At 44.6% G+C, this 19,351-nt stretch overlaps 1 protein-coding gene across 1 annotated transcript in view; it reads right to left on the reverse strand.

Moving 5' to 3' along the window:
- Positions 1-19,351, reverse strand: part of CCDC57 (coiled-coil domain containing 57) — a 110,775-nt gene that overhangs the window by 26,280 nt on the left and 65,144 nt on the right. The window contains exons 14-17 of the mRNA XM_034789326.1: positions 15,661-15,889; positions 12,887-13,014; positions 9,374-9,508; positions 8,737-8,962 (exon numbers count right to left, since the gene is read on the reverse strand). Of these exons, the coding sequence (XP_034645217.1) occupies positions 8,737-8,962; positions 9,374-9,508; positions 12,887-13,014; positions 15,661-15,889 (718 nt within the window). The remainder of the gene's footprint in view (positions 1-8,736; positions 8,963-9,373; positions 9,509-12,886; positions 13,015-15,660; positions 15,890-19,351) is intronic.

Here is a 19,351-nt window from a genome sequence, read left to right on the forward strand (position 1 = left end):
ATCTGATGAAGTGGGTTAAAGCTTATGCCCAAATAATTTTGTTAGTCTCTAAGGAGCCACAAGGACTCCTCGTTGTTTTTGCTGATACAGACTAACTTGGCTACCCCTCTGAAACTGCTCTCTTCTATTTCAGTGGGCTCTGGACACCTGAAAATCTTGCAGCAAGTGTTGCAACTCTGGTTGGAAGTTGCTAGAGGTTAGGAAATTGGTGTCCTTGTAAGGTTGCCAGCTGTGTTGCACCAGACTCAGCAGCATGAAACAACATGGTATTATCAGCAAAATTTTCATGACATATACATGACCAAACACAGTTTTTGTTTATCCTGTTGTGACAAAGCTCTGTCCTTGTCTCCGTGGGTCCCGCGTTTCCTGGCGGATTTTGCTAGCCTCAGAGGCTCACTGTGACCCTCCACATAGCCCTTCTCTCTCTAGAGGCAAGGGTCACAGCCTACTGAGCCATTTTCATCATAAGCCAGCAAGGGAGGAGAACTACTCTAGAACTACTCTCCCTTGCACAGTCTCTGTTGTCTCCCAGTCTCAGTGATTAATTTGGGGGGGGGAGGAGGGGGCAAGGGAGGAGCCTGGGCCCACCCTCTATTCCAGGCTCCAGCCCAGGGACCCTAATAGTATCAGCTATGGTAGCTGACTTTTTAGAAACAGGACTCATCATTGGCAAGGGGTTCAGACCAGCTGCCTCTGCCTATTCCCAGGCTGCACCTCCCAGCCCCAGTACCTACGTAGGCCTTTAGCAAGGCCTCAGCCTGGGGAGTTGCCAGGCTGGAGCTCCCTGGCTCCTCTTGCCCTTCCCCAGCACTGCTCTGTCCAAGGTACCCTTTGCTCCTTCAGGCAGCTAGGTCCATCTCTCTCCAATGCTAGAGAGAGACTCTTCTGTCTCCTGGCCCCACAGCCCTTTTATCCAGGCCAGCTGTGGCCTGATTAAGCCAGCCACACCTGGGACCAACTACCTCACCAGCCTCCCTCAGCTGCTTTTAATCCCTTTTACCTTGGAGTGAGGCAGCTGCCCCATGATAGGGGCATTTGCTGGACACCTCATGCAGCCAGTTACAAAACTCCCCTAAAGTTTCTCAAAATAATAGATGATAATTTCTTAACACAGGAAGTCCTGCACCCAACATGGGGTACCTTCAATAGTTGGACCTCATTAACTCAAATAAGAGTTAATCACTGATCTAAACATTGGTGTTACCACTGTACCAAAGATCACAATCTCGTTACATTTACCTTGTGCAAACAGAATATGGCACCAATCAATAATATGTATATTTAGAACTTTAAAAGGGTTAATTTCCCAAAGATTAATGTAATTAGTGGTATAAATGTCTGGGAAAACAAATCTGAAATGAAAAGCTTTAACGAAAACTGGGACTTGTTCAAGGATATCCTATTGCGGTGTTTCTCAAACTGGGGTCTCTGGACCTTGGGGGTCCATTAGGGTACTCCAGGGGTCCAAGGGCCCTGCTGATCAACTCCTCCCCCTCCTTCCCAGAGCCTCCTGAGTCCTGCATGCCAGGGAACAGCTGTTCAGTGGTGTGCAGGGGGCGCTGGGAGGGAGGGAGAGGAGGGGGATGGGGTGAGCTTGGGGGAGGGGCAGGGGTGAAGCGGGGGCAGGAAGAGGTGGGGTGGGGGTGGGGCCTGGGGCTTAGTGGGGGGGGTTTGGGGGTCCGCAAAAAAAATTTAAATCAAAATGGGGATCCTCGGGTTGCTAAAGTTTGAGAACCACTGTCCTATTGGATATCCGTGATCCCACAGATAGACAAAAAGGTAATTCTCGGCTAGAAGCCAACCTGGTTAAAAGAAGATGCAAAAGTGGTAATAAAACATAAAACAATTATATATAAAGGATGGGAAACAAGGAACTAAATGGCAATGAATATAAAGTTATAAAAGTAAAAAAAATTTAGGTGACATAAAAAAGGGAAGCCAAAAGGAATCAATGAAATATCAGTGGCCAAAGGAGTTAAAGATAATAAGAAAACATTTTTTAAATGTAATCAGTAACAAGAAAAATCCGATGTCAGGTATATAACCATAGCTAGATGCAGATGGTAAAATTGCAAACAGTGATGTAGAAAAAGCAGAAATGTTGAATGGATATTTCTGTTCAGAATTTGGAATGAAGCAGGAAGATGTATCCAACCCATATGATGATGTAGATGGAACAGAAAGTTTGCCATCTGTAACAAAGGAGGATGTGACGCGGCATCTGCTAAAATTAACATTTTCAAATCAGTACTCCCAGATAACTTACATCCAACGATCATAAAGGAACTAGCTGAGGAGCTCTCTGAACCACTGACGTAAATATTTAAAAAAAATCTTGAAAAATTGGGAAAATTCCAAAGGACTGGCGGATTGCCAACATAGTTCCAATATTTAAAAAGGGTCAAGGGATGATCCAGGGTTCCATAGACTGATCAGCCAGACAGAGATTCTGGGTAAAATAATGGAACAGTTAATTTGTGACTAGCAACAAAGGATTAGAGACAAAAAAAAAAAAAAAGGAATGCCACTCTGCATGGTTTCTCAGAAGATAGATCTTGTCAAATAAAGCTGTTGTCTTTTTTGGATAGCATTGATAAAAGGAACTGTGTTGATAGAATACATATGGATTTCTCCAAGGTATTTGACCTAGTACCACATGACATTTTGATTTACAAACTTTCATTATATGTGTGACAGTCTGTATCCCTATGTTCACTCTTTTTACAAAGCTATAATGGATTTTGTACAAAGTATGCCTTGTGAGGTATCACTGAAAAACTCATACTGTGCTGGTAAAATATGTGACAACAACATTGTATGTAAAGTTATAAGATTCTACTGTATAAAATTACTGAGACATATTCCAAGTTCAGAAAAGCAGGCACAAACTTGTTCCTCAAAGACAAAACGCAAACTGATACCTCAGCTAGGTGTCAACAAAATCAAACGGACTATCACTTGGTTAAGCAGCTATTCTTTGGCAGGAAAGAGTGTGAGCAAGAAATTTACATCTTGGCAAAGAAACAGCTGGAAGTTCCCATCCCACAGACTTTCTGTCTCCTTAACCCCACCTGGAGATGTTTCGCAAAGAGGAGGAAAAGATATAAAAATGGGGGAACAGACGCCCCAAATGATCTCTCCTTTCATCTCTACTCACGTCATCAACACCACCTGAAGGACAAAGGAAGCATCATTGGACTGAGGAGGGATCCTGACTGAAAGATCCAACCAGTAATACTGCTAAAGCATGTCGTGAGATAAACCTTTTGCTTTGAATTCACTTAGCTTGTTAAATTAGGTGTTAGTTGCGTTTTACATTTTATTTCTTTTTAACCAATTCTGACTTTTATGCCTCATTACTTGTAATTAGGGCTGTTAAACGACTAAAAAAAATCAATCGCAATTAATCATGGTGTTAAACAATAACAGAATACCATTTATTTAAATATTTTTGGATGTCTTCTACATTTTCAAATATATTGATTTCAATTACAACACAAAGTGTACAATGTTCACTTTATATTTATTTTTATTACAAATATTTGCTCTGTAAAAAATAAAAGAAATAGCATTTTTCAATTCATCTCATACAAGTACTGTAGTGCAATCTCTTTATCATGAAAGTTGAACTTACAAATGTAGAATTATGTACAAAAAATAACTGCATTCAAAAATAAAAATGTAAAACTTTAGAGCCTACAAGTCCACTCAGTCCTACGTCAGCCAATCGCTCAAATAAACAAGTTTGGTTACAATTTGCAGGAGATAATGCTTCCTGCTTCTTGTTTACAGTGTCACCTGAAAGGGAGAACAGGTGTTCGCATGGCACTGTTGTAGCCGGAGTTGCAAGATATTAACGTGCGAGATGCACTAAAGATTCATATGTCCCTTCATGCTTTAGCCACCTTTCCAGAAGTCATGCATCCATGCTGATGATGGGTTCTGCTCAATAACAATCCAAAGCAAAGCAGACCGATGTATGTTCATTTTCATCATCTGAGTCAGATGCCACCAGCAAAAGATTGATTTTCTTTTTTGGTGGTTTGGGTTCTATAGTTTCCGCATCTGAGCATTGCTCTTTTAAGACTTCTGAAAGCATGCTCCACACCTCGTCCCTTTCAGATTTTGGACAGCACTTCAGATTCTTAAAACTTGGGATGAGTGCTCTAGCTATTTTTAGAAATCTCACATTGGTATCTTCTTTGCATTTTGTCAAATCTGCTGTGAAAGTGTTCTTAAAACGAACATGTGCTGGGTCATCATCCGAGACTGCTATAACATGAAATATATGGTAGACTGCGGGTAAAACAGAACAGGATATTCACTATTCTCCAAGGAGTCCAGTCACAAATTCAATTAACGCATTATTTTTTTAACGAGCATCATCAGCATGGAAGCATGTCCTCTAGAATGGTGGCTGAAGCATAAAGGGGCATACGAATGTTTAGCATATCCAGCACGTAAATACCTTGCAACAGCGGCTACAAAAGTGCCATGCGAATGCCTGTTCTCACTTTAAGGTGACACTGTAAATAAGTAGCAGGCAACGGTATCTCCTATAAATGTAAACAAATTTGTTTGTCTTAGTGATTGGCTGAACAAGAAGTAGGACTGAGTGGACTTATAGGCTCTAAAGTTTTACATTGTTTTGTTTTTGAGTGTAGTTATGTAACAAAAAATGACATTTGTAAGTTACACTTTCACGAAAAAGAGATTGCACTACAATACTTGTATGAGGTGAATTGAAAAATACTACTTTTGTTTATCATTTTTACAGTGCAAATATTTGTAATAAAAATAATAATATAAAGTGAGCACTGTGCACTTTGTATTCTGTGTCATAATAGAAATCAATATATTTGAAAAAGTAGAACAACATCCACAAATATGTAATACATTTCAATTGGTATTCTATTGTTTAACAGTGTGATTAATTTTTTTAATCGCGATTAATTTTTTGTAGTTAATCATGTGAGTTAACTGCGATCAATCAACAGCCCTACTTGTAATCACTTAAAAATCTATCTTTCTGTAGTTAATAAACTTGCTTGATCTAAACTAGTGAGTGTTTGGATTGAAGTGTTTGGGAAACTGCATTTGGGGGTAACAGGATTTGTGCATATTTTCTATTAATGAAATGATATACCTTCAATGAGCTTGTATTGTCCAGGATGGTACTGGGTAGTACAAGATCCACATTTCTGGGGAAAAGTCTGGGACTGAGAGTTGCCTGGTATTGCCCTGCAGTGTAATTCATGGGTGGCTGGCTATAGCACTCATACAGTATAGCTGGGAGTGATTTACATGCTGGAGGCTGTTTGTGAGCAAACCAGGAGTGGTTACTCTCACAACGAAGCAGTGAGAAAGGCACCCCACGCTGGAAAATTGAGGGGATGCATCTGTTCAACAGTCCAGACTGTACCCTGGGGAATGTCACAATACGCAATTAACAGGGTTAAAAAAACATTAGATGGTTTAAAAACTGGTTCACTGACAGATCTCAACATGTAGTTGGTAATGGTGAGATATACTATCACACTAATATTTTTATGAATAATCTTGATGAACATATACAATAATAACGATATATAAAATAATGATTTTATAAAACATTTGCTGATAAAATTTGCAGATGAGACAAAGATTGCTGGGGTAGTAAATAACGAGGAGGACAGGTTACTGTTACATAGTGATCTGAATTGCCTGGTTAAATGGTTACAATGCAACAAAATGTGTTTTAATACAGCCAAATGCAAGGTAATACATCTGGGAACCAAGATCGGAGGTTATACCTACAGGATGCAAGATTCAGTCTTGCTAAAACACTTAGGAGTCATGATAGATATCCAACTCAACATGAGACCTCAATACAATGCTGTGACAAAAAGGGCTAATGTGCTCCTTGAATGTAATAAAAAGGGGAACATCAAGTAGAAGTAGGTAAGTCAACTTGCCTCTGTACATAGCATTGGTAAGATCACTACTAGAATACTATGTCCAGTTCTGATAGCCACTCTTCAAGGAGGATGTGGAAATACTACAGAGAGTTCAACAAAAGGCCATAAAAATGATCGAGGGGCTGAAAAACAAGCCTTAAAATCAGGTCCGGTGCAAGGAAGTTTCGCACCCCCCCCCCCCCAGCTAACCCCGTCCCCCCGCTGCAGCTAACCCAGCCCCCCACCCGGGGACCCCCCCACCCCCCCCCCCCCGGGGAGCCCTCCCCCCCCCCCCCGGCAGCAGCTACACCCTCTCCGCGGCAGCTAACCCCGCCCAGGGAGTTACCTCCCACTCCCCCCGCGGAAGCTAACCCCACCCGGGGAGCCCGCCTCCACAGCAGCTAACCCCGCCTGCGGAGTCCCCCCCCGTGGAAGCTAACCCCGCCTGGGGAGCCCGCCCCAGCTCGCCTTGTCTCCACCTCTTCCGCTGAGCATGCCAGCGCCACTCTAATTCTCCTCTCCTCGCAGGCTTGCGGCTCCGATTGGAGGAGACTTAGAGCAGGGGCTGAGTGCTCAGCGGAGGAGGTAGAGTGGAGGTGATCTGGGGCGGGGAGCAGTTCCCCTGTGCGTCTCCCCACCCCCCCCGTTACTGTGGGTGGCCCTCCCCACGCCGCCTCTCTCCTCCCCCCCCCGCCCCAGCTCACCTCCATTCCACCTCCTCGCTTGAGCGGGCTTTTAGGCACCCCCAACCACTAGGCGCCCTAGGCGGCAGCCTAGTTTGCCTAAATGGTTGCACCGGCCCTGCTTAAAATGTGAGGTTTAGGGAGCTCAGCTTATCCAAGATACAGCTGAAAGGCGACTCAGTTGCTGCACATAGGCACTTATAGCTATAAAAGACATCTGATGGGGTGGGGGGCTTTCCAACATTGCTGACAAAGGCATAACAGGATCCAATCGCTGGAAGTTGAATTTAGATAAATTCAGCATTGAAATAAGACACAATTTCCTAGCAGTGAGTGTGATTAAACATTGGAACAGCTTACTGGGAGAGGTGGTGGATTCACCATCGCTTAGAGTCTTTATGAAGAAATTAGATATCTTTTTAAAAGATACACTTTAATTAAGCTTCTAAGAGAAATTCTATGGCCTGTGTGCATGGGGGCAGGATGGATGGTCATAATAGTCCTTTCTGATTTTGGAATCTGTTACTGAGTCTCCCTTAGTCTTCCCCTTCCTTCAAGGCCATGGGGAGAACAGGTTTGCCTGCCTCACTCTCAACAGGCTCATAACACTTTCAGTTCTATAATCAAATCTTATACTTCAGGGCTTCAGCCAGTTGCCTGCAGGGATCAGGAAGGAATTTTTTAAGCTGATGTACAATTGGCTTAAATGTATTCAGTTTTCAGTTTTGCCTTCCTCTGAAGCATCAGAGATTGGTTACAGCTGGAGATGGGACACCAAGCAGTGGACCAGTGGCCTGAGTAGTTATAGAGGATCTTCTTTCTAGATGCATGGCTGGGAGTTAGTTTCTTCAAACCTGAAGAAGAGCTGTGTGTAAGCTCGAAAGCTCGTCTGTCTCACCAACAGAAGTTGGTCCAATAATAGATATTATCTCACACATCTTGTCTTGCTCATATGCTCAAGATCATACTAATTACCAGATTTGGGATCAGGAAGGAATTTTCCTTCAGGCCAGAATGACTGGGATCTTGAGGATTTTTCACCTTCTTCTGAAGCAAAGGGCATGGTTCACCTGCTGGGATCATCTCAATCAATTCTGTGCCACAGCAGGGACCTTGGGTATTGGTGCCACCTTGTTTTCTCCTGTACTCAGCATGTGACACATAGTTAAGTCTCCTGAGGGCTGAAATGTTTTGGTCTAACCAAAATCTCTGACTTTTATATAGGGGTATCTAGATGAAATGTAATGGTCTATGATGTACAGGAGTTCAGGCAAGATGATCTAATGGACCTTTCTGGCCTTAAACACTATGCAACATTAATCCACAGTCCCTCAGAATTACAGAGATATCTTTAAATCTGTGCCAATAAATTGTTAGCATAGTAGGGTTATGGAGAGGCAGTGCGGACCAGTGGACAGGGGACTGGGCTGGAAGTCAGGAGACACGGGTGTTATTCCATTGTGTAACCTTGGCCATTTTGCATTAGCTCTCTGTCCCTCTATTTCTCCTTCCACCCTTTGTCTGTTTTGTCTTTTCTAGTTAAACTGTAACATTTTTCAGGTAGGGACTGTTCCTTACTATATGTTTGTATGATAACTTGCACAATGGGTCCCTGATCTCAGCTGGGGTTTCTATCTGTTACCATAATACAAATAAATAATAAATAATATTATGGGAGCGTATACCTGCCACAAAATAATAGCTTTGTAAGGACTGACCAAGTTACAATGCTGCTCCAACAGCAGCATGACAGTATATGAATTGTTCAGTTATTGAGGACTCATTTTAATATCTTCTCCTAATAAAGTTCTGCTATAAAGGCGAGTGGTATTATATTCCTCTAGTTAATTGTTTTATTAAGAGGGGAAGAGTATTCTTAATAAGGATGATAATACTGGGGAGAAGTGTTAGTGTTCCTCTTAACTGTTCAATATTCAGTTATCTAAGTAATTCCTGGAACATCTATGACAGTTGGGTTTAAGGATAATTAAGTGACTGTAACTTTAGGACCACCCTCATATACTAAAATTAGTGTAAATAGAGAGAATCTACTATTGTATCTTCACTCCTCCAGAAGACTGACCTACTGTGAATTCTTTCCTAGTCATGCTTACCTTGATCTATGTTGCTTTGAGGGCTGAGAATAGAAGGGCTTGATCCCATATCTAGAATCTGCCAAATATCCTGGAGGGAGCTGTGTACTCCAGATGATGACATCCAGGCCTGTTGGGATTGGCTAGTGCTCTCCCTACTGAGTTGCTGTGATTGGTCTGTTTCTGAGGATGTACATTCCTTTTGTTGCCCTGGACTGCAATTTCTAACAGAAGATTCCAGTTGAACCTGTGAGAATCAAAACATCCCCTTAAGAGGATATCTACTCTTCAGATGGAGGACACCTGGAAATTGGGTTAATCAAAAGAGGGAGGGGAGAGGGTAGGGCTGGGAGCTTCTCAATGAGATAGCTAGATGGTTTCAGCAGCTGGGAGACAAGCTGTGTTATTATTTCTAATTTAGACAGGGCATAAGGGGAAAGAGGATGAGGTTAGAACATGGACAGTGTGGTTGGGATACAACTTGTTTAAAATATGTTTTATAAAATAAAGCTGTATTATAAATACTATTTTGCACTTAATCAATAAACAACTAAAGTAATGAATTTTCAGTGTCTTCTAGAAAATGAGTATTAGTTACATAGAACTAAATCACATGTTTAAAAGTAGATCAAACTAGTCAAAAATTCCTGGAATGTACCTGAATCTCAGGTAGTTCCGCTCCCTCACCACCGCTACTTGGAATATTTCCAGCACTTAAGCTCTCTATTGAGCTAGGAAACGTAATCATAGAAGTCAATCTTGAGAAACGTTGTCGCTCTGCATACTGGAGCTCCTGTTATGAAAAGAAGCCAGCCCAAATTATTGCACATTTCATTTAACACAAGCATCTACAGATAACCTGCAATGTGTTTCCTGAGCCTCTGGAAAGACTGTATTTACAGGTCAGTTTCTTGTGATTACTGTAAGCACTAAATAATATCTCTATTTTATGTGTCAAGTAGGAAATTAAACTACATTATGTACCCACAAGATCAATATTGCGATGACGGGGTAATTTTCCCTGCACACGCAGTAGCACGTAGTGGTCAGCCCATCCCGCTACATGACATGGACCTTTAAAGGTTTGAAATGTTCAGTATAAGGACCTAAGGGGGATATAGACAGAGAGGAAGCAGTCCCAGGAATGAATGATGCTTGGGACGAAATCTCATCACTGTATCTTTAGGGGCCTGGAGCCAGGAGCCTTGCAGAGAGGGTGTGGCCAGGTTCCCATCTCACCCAGTCAATTGGGAATGAGCTGGATTTGAGATGGGGATTAGCATATATGCTAGCTATTCCCTCATAACAGGACAGACACCAGGAAGAGAGGGCTGCCTGCTGGATCCTCTTAGCCTGAAGATTAATTGAGGAAAAAGGGGCCAGCTGAGGAAGCAGATGGCTACGAGTTTTCAGCTGGCTAAATTATAACCCAGCCCCAAGGAGGAGAGCTGAGCACTCCTATTTAAGTAGAGAGGTAATTACTTTCTGAATTAACATGAACAGCTGACCAGGACTTTTCTAGGGACCCAGTGAAAGGGCAACTAACAAGCAAGTCATCCTATGTAGAAGAAATTAATAAATCAGATCCCAGAAAGGAGATACAGGTTTTTGATTGAAAGAACCCAAGGGGATGCTGAGTGCAATGCACTAGTATGGCTCCAAGGGGATGTGCTCACCCCTTGACAATGCTCACCCTTGACAATGGCCAAAACTCCACTCCTAATAATTCCTCCCAAACTCTCTCCACAACCTCCAGGGTGCTGGAACAATTTTTATAGTTGTGTGTGTGTGTGTGTGTGTGTGTGTGTGTGCTGAGAGCCATTGAACCAAACTGTAAACCCTGTATATAATGGAAACCACTTCAAGCCACGGGGTACAGCAGCACCCCCAGCACCCCTAGTTCCAGCACCTCTGCAAGAAGAGCTCAGTGCCAGGGAGCACTTTGCACCAATGCCAAAGTACTCAGTGTCAAATCGGAGCGGCTCAGCTCCGAGAGTTATCTGAGGGCGGCTTCCATGAGGACAACCTTCAGCCTAATGTCTCTGTCCTTTTTAGTGCAGGGTCTGAAGTCCCGACAGATCTGGCACTTGTCCCTCACCTGAGTTTCCCCCTAGCACTTTAAGCAGCTGGAGTGCAGGTCACTAACGGCATAGGTTTGCAACAGCTCTGTCAACCATGGTTTTGAAGCTATGATGACAATTACCTTTGATTGTTACTGGAATAGCATATGCAGGGCAGGTGCTACCATTTAGGCAAATTAGGCAGTTGCCTAGGGCGCCAAGATTTGGGGGCGCCAAAAAGTGGTGCCCCCAATTTTTTTTACATCGTTCCTACACCCCATCCCCAAGCGCGCGGTCGCCGGTCCACTTCTCCCGCCTCCCAGGCTTGCAGCGCCAATCAGGTGTTTGGCGCCGCAAGCCTGGGAGGGGAAGAGAATTAGAGCGGGGGCGGCATGCTCGGGGAGGAGGTGGAGCAGAGGTGAGCTGGGGTGGGGAGCTGCCGCCCGGCGGCCCGGGGGGGGGGGGGGGGGGGGTGGGGGGGGGGGGGGGGGGAAGAGGCACAGGTGGAAGTTTTGCCTAGGGCGCGAAACTTTCTTGCACTGGCCCTGAGCATATGGCTGTTGGTGGATGGATTGAGAGTGAACTTTGTGTCACTGGCATTCGGTTAGTAGTTCTATTGAAGATGTGTAAGTCAGAAGAGCTCTAGCTCCCTCTTGCAAAACTGTGCTGGTGCTACAGGGTTGAGAGTAGTGAAAAGACAGCAGCTCTGACTCAATGCATACAAAGAACGTATCTACTGATTAATTAAAGTACACAGAGTGAAATGCCAGCTCCACCAAAGTCAATGGCAAACCCCCGACTGACCTCTATAGAGCCAGGATTTCACTCACATTCTGTTTTTCTAGGGTTACCATATTCAAACATTTAAAAAAGGGGACACTCCACGGGGCCCCGGTCCCACCCCCGGCACTGCCCCAACTCCGCCCCTTCCCCGCCCCAACCCCACCCCTTCTCCGCCCCCATTCCAACCCCTTCCCCAAAGTCCCTGCCCCAACTCTGCCCCCTCCTCTGAGCACCCCGGATTCCCCCTCCTCCCTCCCGCTCTGATCTTGGCTGGGGGTTGCTAAGTGCTTCCCTGATCCCCACTCGCCCTGCAGCCTCTATGCCCTTGCCTGCCCTGCTCCTCCTCACCCTGCAGCCTCTGCACCCCCCGCCCCTGCAGCCTCTGTGCCCCCTGCTCCCCACTCGCCCTGCAGCCTCTCCACCCCCCCCGCCCCTGCAGCCTCTGTGCCCCCTGCTCCCCACTCACCCTGCAGCCTCTACACACACCCCCGCCGCCGCCTGCCCTGCTCCCCCCACTCACCCGGCAGAGGGAGAAATGCAGGCTCCACGTGTACTCAAACGCTTCCACGCTGCTCTGTGGGGGAGGAGGGAGCGGGTGGAAGGGGAGGGACTCTGGCTGATAGAGGCCCTAGTGGCTGCGAGCGGCTTTCAATCAGGCCAGGCGTCCAATCAGCTGCGCCGCACTCCGCAGGAGGGGAAGGGGGAAATCCCGGACATTTCTACTTCATTAGAAATCCCCCCCGACGGCCATTTAAGGCTGAAAAAGCCGGACATGTCCGGGGAAACCTGGACGGATGGTAACCCTAGTTTTTCTGACCATAACTTCATTTTAAATGAATAAAATCTGACTTTAGCGCTCCCTTCTCCAACTTCCTCCCCTCATGCTCCCAGTTTGCATGTTTGAATGTACATGCTATTATAATTATTTGGATGAGTGCATTTTAAAAAAATCTGTGAATTCCAAGTAAATTTAAACATATGTCACATGTTTTCAAATGGACCACAACTATCATTTTAAATCTAAATTTCTTCAAGACAGACATACTCCTCATTTAGGACTGAAATTTTAATATAGTAACATAGAAATGAATCTGAAAAGTTTCTTAGGTGAAAAACATTTCCCCTCCACTCTAGGTTTAGTTAACTCAAAGTCAGCCAAATGGAGTTATCACAAATGGTCCAAAAAGGCTTCTGGGCTCAGATCTAGCATGAGATATTTCAATCCAAGAAGATTCTGGGGACAGCTATAAGCAACTGAAAATACGGGTTTAGCACAATGTCTCAATAATCTGATCAAAAGCCTAGTTTTATGGAGGATATATCATTACCTGTGTTGTAAGCTGGTACTGTAGATGCTCTAAAGCTGAGAATCGATGTTGTGCTTCATTGGCAAGCTCTTTAGGATACAGAGCACCATAAACAGGACACTGTTTAGAGCTAATGTAATGCTGAAGTCCTAAAAAGGAGAGAAAATAAATTATGAAGAGGGAATTTTTTATATTGTCACTCTTAACTAAAAAAAATATTTCCTCTTCATTTAGGTGCTGACAGCAGTCATAAATGAGTTACAGAACATGGCAGCCTCTCATTGCATAGGGATACAAAGCTGTGTCAGAATGGCCTAGAAATGTCTTTTCCTCCTGCTACAAGACAGGCCCAGACGAGAAACCAACAGAACTCCACTGGCCATCACCTACAGTCCTCAGCTTAAACCTCTCCAACGCATCATCAGTGATCTACAACCCATCCTGGACAATGATCCCTCACTTTCACAGACCTTGGGAGGCAGGCCAGTCCTCGCCCACAGACAACCTGCCAACCTTAAGCATATTCTCACCAGCAACCACGCACCGCACCATGCAACAAACCTCGATGCCAACTCTGCCCACATATCTACACCAGCAACACCATCACTGGACCTAACCAGATCAGCTACAACATCACCGGCTCATTCACCTGCACGTCCACCAATGTTATATATGCCATCATATGCCAGCAATGCCCCTCTGCTATGTACATTGGCCAAACTGGACAGTCACTACGCAAGAGGATAAATGGACACAAGTCAGATATCAGGAATGGCAATATACAAAAACCTGTAGGAGAACACTTCAACCTCCCTGGCCACACAATAGCAGATGTAAAGGTTGCCATCTTACAGCAAAAAAACTTCAGGACCAGACTCCAAAGAGAAACTGCTGAGCTCCAGTTCATTTGCAAATTTGACACCATCAGATCAGGATTAAACAAAGACTGTGAATGGCTATCCAACTACAGAAACAGTTTCTCCTCCCTTGGTGTTCACACCTCAACTGCTAGCAGAGCACCTCACCCTCCCTGATTGAACTAACCTCGTTATCTCCACACTGATATATACCTGCCTCTGGAGATTTCCATTACTTGCATCTGAAGAAGTGAGGTTCTTACCCACGAAAGCTTATGCTCCCAGTACTTCTGTTAGTCTCAAAGGTGCCACAGGACCCTCTGTTGCTTTTTCCTACTAGTGATTTTTTTCAACCCTTTTACTAGTGAGAGATTTTCATTGTAGAGATTTTAATTCTACAATGAAATTTTCTCACATGACCTCAAAATTCATCTTAAGTTTATTCGATAAGGTTATTCTGCTTTCTTCTCCTCTTCCATGAGGATCAAACAATGATTCCATGAGACAAATAACCTCTTTATAAATACAGAACCAAATTTTCACTCTTATGCAAAGTCCACACTGACACTTTAGCACTAGGTTGTTCTTTACTGAATATCTTCATATCCAAGAGTTACTGACTGGCAAACTCTGTGTCATGTTTTAGCCCAGCATCTTCTGCATTAGGGACAAACTTGCTCTCAACCACTAGCACAGGAGTGGGCAAACTATGGCCTGTGGGCCAGATCTGCTGTAAGCCGTTTTAAGCCAGCCTGCGAGCTCCCGCTGGGGAGTGGCTGGGGAGTGGGGTCTGGGACTTGCCCAGCTCCGGTGCTCCAGCTGGAGCGCAGGGTCAAGGGCCACACCACATGGCTCCTGGAAGCCGCGGCATCGCCCCGCTCTGGCACTCCAGACAGGGAGTAGGGTCGGGGGCTGCTCCACGCAGCTCCTGGAAGCCACAGCATGGCCCCCCTCTGGCTCCTATGTGCTCTAATGGTCCCCTCCAGTGCTCCAATGGGAGCTGCAGGAACGGTGCCTGCAGACAGGGCAGCGTGCAGAGCTGCCTGGCTGTGCCTCCACATAGGAGCCGGAGAAGGGACACGACAGTGCTTCCGGGAGCTGCTTGAGGTAAGCGCTGCTCGGAGCCTGCACCCTTGAGCCTCCCCCCATGCCCCAACCCCCTACCCCAGCTCTGATCCCCCTCCCACACTCCAAACCCCTCGATCCCAGCCTGGAGCACCCTCCTGTACCCCAAATTCCTCATCCCCAGCCCCACCCCAGAGCCTGCATCCCCCCAGCCAGAGTCCTCACTTCCCCCACTGCACCCCACTCCTCCAACACAGCCCAGAGCCCCCTCCCTCACCCTGAACTCCTAATTTCTGGCCCCACCCTGGAGCCTGCACCCCCAACTAGAGCCCCTCACCCCAACCCCAATTTTCTGAGCATTCATGGCCCTCCATACAATTTCTATTCCCAGATGTGGCCATTGGGCAAAAAAGTTTGCCCACCTCTGCACTGGCACCTAATTCTCACATTAGGAACAGAAATGCACTGTCTCAGGGATCAGCCTGCTCCCCGCACTTTACTTTCACATTAGGCCTTGTCTACACTACAGGGGAAATTCGATCTAAGCTATGCAATTTGAGCTACATGAATAGCGTAACTCAAATCGACATAGTTTAGATCTACTTACCATGGGATCCACACCACGCAATGTCGACGGGAGACACTCTCCTATTGACTCCTCCTACTCTTCTCGATCTAGCGGAGTCAATGGGAGAGCGATCTGCGTCGATTTAGTGGGTCTTCACTAGACCCACTAAATTGACCAGCGATGCATCAATTGCCACTCATTGATCCCCTGGTAAGTGTAGACAAGCCCATCTAGCTCTCTACATCTCAAATCAGTGTGATTTACTCTCCCATCAGGAACAAAAGCCTTATATAGAATGAATTTACCTTCCTTTGATACTACACCAAGTTCTGCTCGAAGTCTGTTTCCCATTTCAATTAGTTGTTGCTTTTCTTGGCTCAGAATAGAGATCTTTCTCACTGCTTCCTTCAGTTTACTCTGCATCTGCTGTGCAGAGCAATTTATACAATGGTGGGGGCCATCGCCTGACTCCACCCCTGATAATTGTTGTCTGAGATCTACAATCTCGTCTTGAAGCCCTTTAATCACTGAACCCTGAAAGGGAAAGAGACAGCATAAAAGTTCCTTTAATTTAAGGATAAGAGTAGGATACAAACTATTTTACTTAGAAGTTGGTTGTCGTCCCCCCCCCCACACACACAAAAAGCCAAAAACAACAACAACAAAACAAAATAGTTGAATGGTAACACTTTCAACTGGAGCCGATACTGGAGCCCATTTTTAGTATTTCCATTAGCAATGTAGTCTACGGTATAAATTCAGCCAGGGCCTAAATCACCATCTGAAAAGATTAGAACAGTGGTCTTCATACACTAACATGGAATTCATTACTAGTAAATGTAATACCAGACATCTAGGAGGAGGAAAGAAAAAGCACAATTATAAAATGGAGAGCAGTAAGCCTGAGAAAGATCTTGAGAATGAGAATTCACAGTAGGCAGTAAATTAAATGCAAGCTCTTTGTGCAACACCCCAGTACAAAAAAAGTCATATTCTTGGATGTAATATATCACATACCAAAAAATGCTGTTAAAAATTAATGTTGCAAAGTCAAGCACTCAAAAGTTAGAAAATTACAGAATTAAGTTGACCTGTGCAACCTTAATTTGGCTCACCTGTGCATATGCATTATGAGAATCTTTAATTACAAGTTCACTTTATTTTTTTCCCCCCTGAAGATGACAAAAAAATTGGGGTAGTGATAAATAATGAAGAAGATGGGCCACTGATACAGACCTAGATCAGTTGGCAATCTGGGCACAAGCAAAGGAACAAAGAATGTGGGTCATACTTACAAAATGGGTGACTCTATCCTGGGAAGCAGTGGCTCCGAAAAAGATTTGGGAGTCGTGGTGGAAAACCAGCTGAACATGAACTCCCAATGGAACACTGTGGCCAAAAGGACTAATGTGATCGTTGGATGCATAAACAGGAGAATCTCGAGTAGGAGTATAGAGGTTGTTTTACCTCAGTATTTGGCACTGGTGCGATTGCTGTTACAGTACTGTGTCCGGTTCTGATATCCACAATTCAAGAAGAACATTGATAAATTGGAGGGCTCAGAGAAGAGCCATGAGAATGATTAAAAGATTAGAAAACATGCCTTATAACAATAGACTCAAGGAGCTCAAACTATTATAGCTTATCAAAGAGAAGGTTAAGGGGTGATTTAATCAGTCTATAAAGTACCTGCACATGAGGACTAAATATTTGATAATGAGCAGACAAAGATGTAACAAAATCCAGTAGCTGGAAGTTGAAGCTAGACCTGTTCAGACTGGACATAATGCATACATTTTAACAGAGTAATTAATCACCGGAACAATTCACCAAGAGTTGTGGTGGCTTCTCCATCAGTGGGAATTTTTAAATCAAGATTGAATTTTTTTTAAAGCTATGCAATTCAAAAGGCATTATTTTGTTGAAGTTCTATGGGTTGCATTATGATGGAGGCCAGACTAGATGATCAGAATGGTTCCTTCAGGCCTTGGAATCTTTTACAAAACTGGATCTGTCTCATTCAGTGGGCTGGATAGATCAGGCTAACTAAATGGGTAGCTATTCACTATTTCTTTTATCCTCACCATTCAATGTGAGGCCTCAAGCTTTATATACTGCACATCATTTGAACCCTGCACTGAATACAGAATTATTAATTTCATCATAGGCTTTTTAATGACACTCATCCCTGGAGTACTTAAATTCTTCACAAACATTAATTTTTACAACACACCTATTTGGTAAGGTGGTACTATTAGCCCCGTTTTTACAGTTGGAGAGTTAAGTCACAGAGAGATTAAAACTAAAATTGTCAAATGTCCACTAATGTTGAATGCCAAAGTTGATGCGCCTAGAACCAGATTATTCAGAGTACTTAGCCTTTTAATAATGCTTTATATGTTTAAAGCACAGCTCCCATTTACTTAATTTACTGATGTGAATATTCAGCATTTCTGCAAATCAGGACCCAGGTGTCTCAAGATATGCACTCAACAAATAAGGAATAAACAGCTGCTACCTGTGAAAAGTTTGGCTTATGTGATTTGCTCTGTAAACTGTATGCATGCATGGGGAGATGAAGACAAGAGTAGGACCCAGAGGGGCACCATGGTGCCCATGATCAGGCCAAGGGAGCAGATAGGAACTGGGGTGGTAGGCTGGGGCTGGGAGCAGCTACATTCTGTCGCTAATGAGAGAAACATGAACTGCAAGGATCCCCTTTCCCAGCCTGGAACCAGTTCCTCTGACCCCGGACAAGTGTCAGTCACTCCCCTCATTCCCCATGCAGAGCACCCACTCTGTTCCCACTTCCATCTCTCTGCCCTGCCATTCAAAGTGTATTTTTGCCACATCTGATTAATTCTCTGACTACATTCGATCCAGTGCACTGGAGAAGACAGGGGTCATGAGGAAAGATAGTATGTGATTATATAACTAAAGACTGCTTCATAATACATATACACAAGGGAGGCAAATTAAGGTTGTTTGTAATTTGCTCAGTTTTTAAAAAAACAAAACTGACAAAATAAATAGAAATTTATTCATATGGAAGCATACTGAGCTCTACATGGGACATCAGTAGGACTGGAGTTAACACAGTAATTTACAGCTATAATAAACAATTATTCTGTGTGTGGACCAGCCATTACCAGGGGAGGAGATACACAATTTGCCAGATATAGTAACTGCAAGGTACAGTGGAAGGTACAGACCCTTTTGCCTCTACTCAGTTCCAATCTGCCATGTCGCATTCTGTCCACTTTCCCTTTTGGTCCTATCACTGCATAAACTGTCCCTATCCTACTCCGCTACCTCTGTCCCTTCAGCTTGCACCCTCCACATCCTTCCAGTCCTCTTCTCCATACCACTGTATTTGAACAAGTCAGGCTGCTTCCTTCTCCTCATGCTGCCCAGGCACCAGCATGAAAAGCATTGAGAGCACAGGAGAGAGAGTCTCTCTATTCTCAGTTATGGTGCTGGGTGCCGCAGCAGTTCTTAACTGCTTGGAGGAGTAACTGTAGGAAATATCCTGCTCAGCCTCGCCTATCCTGAAGTCTGCCAAACCTTCTGAGTGGAGCCAGCTGAGGGAGCAGCTGACTAAGGCCCCACGGCAGGCTAAAAGACACCCTGCTCCAGGAAAACTGGGGACCCCTGGGAGGATGGGATGATCTGGAGCGAAACGTGGACGTTGTTCTGTAGCCTGGAGGCTGCAGCTCCGCAGCGGGGCGGGCAGAGCCTGGGGCGGCTCCAGCGGGAGCAGGGCCCGGGCCGGGCACCGGGGGGCTTAAGCCCGGGCCAGACCCAGGGGGAAGGAAATAGCTGTAGTGGAGCTGGCTCCAGGTCATTGATAAGAATGTGAAATAGCGCAGGGCCAAGAACAAATCCTTGCGGGATGTACATTGGCCAAACTGGACTGTCATTATGCAAGAGGATAAATGGACACAAGTCAGATATCAGGAATGGCAATATACAAAAACCTGTAGGAGAACACTTCAA

This window comes from Trachemys scripta, chromosome 14 (assembly GCF_013100865.1).
Source record: "Trachemys scripta elegans isolate TJP31775 chromosome 14, CAS_Tse_1.0, whole genome shotgun sequence".
Lineage (NCBI taxonomy): Eukaryota > Metazoa > Chordata > Testudines > Emydidae > Trachemys > Trachemys scripta.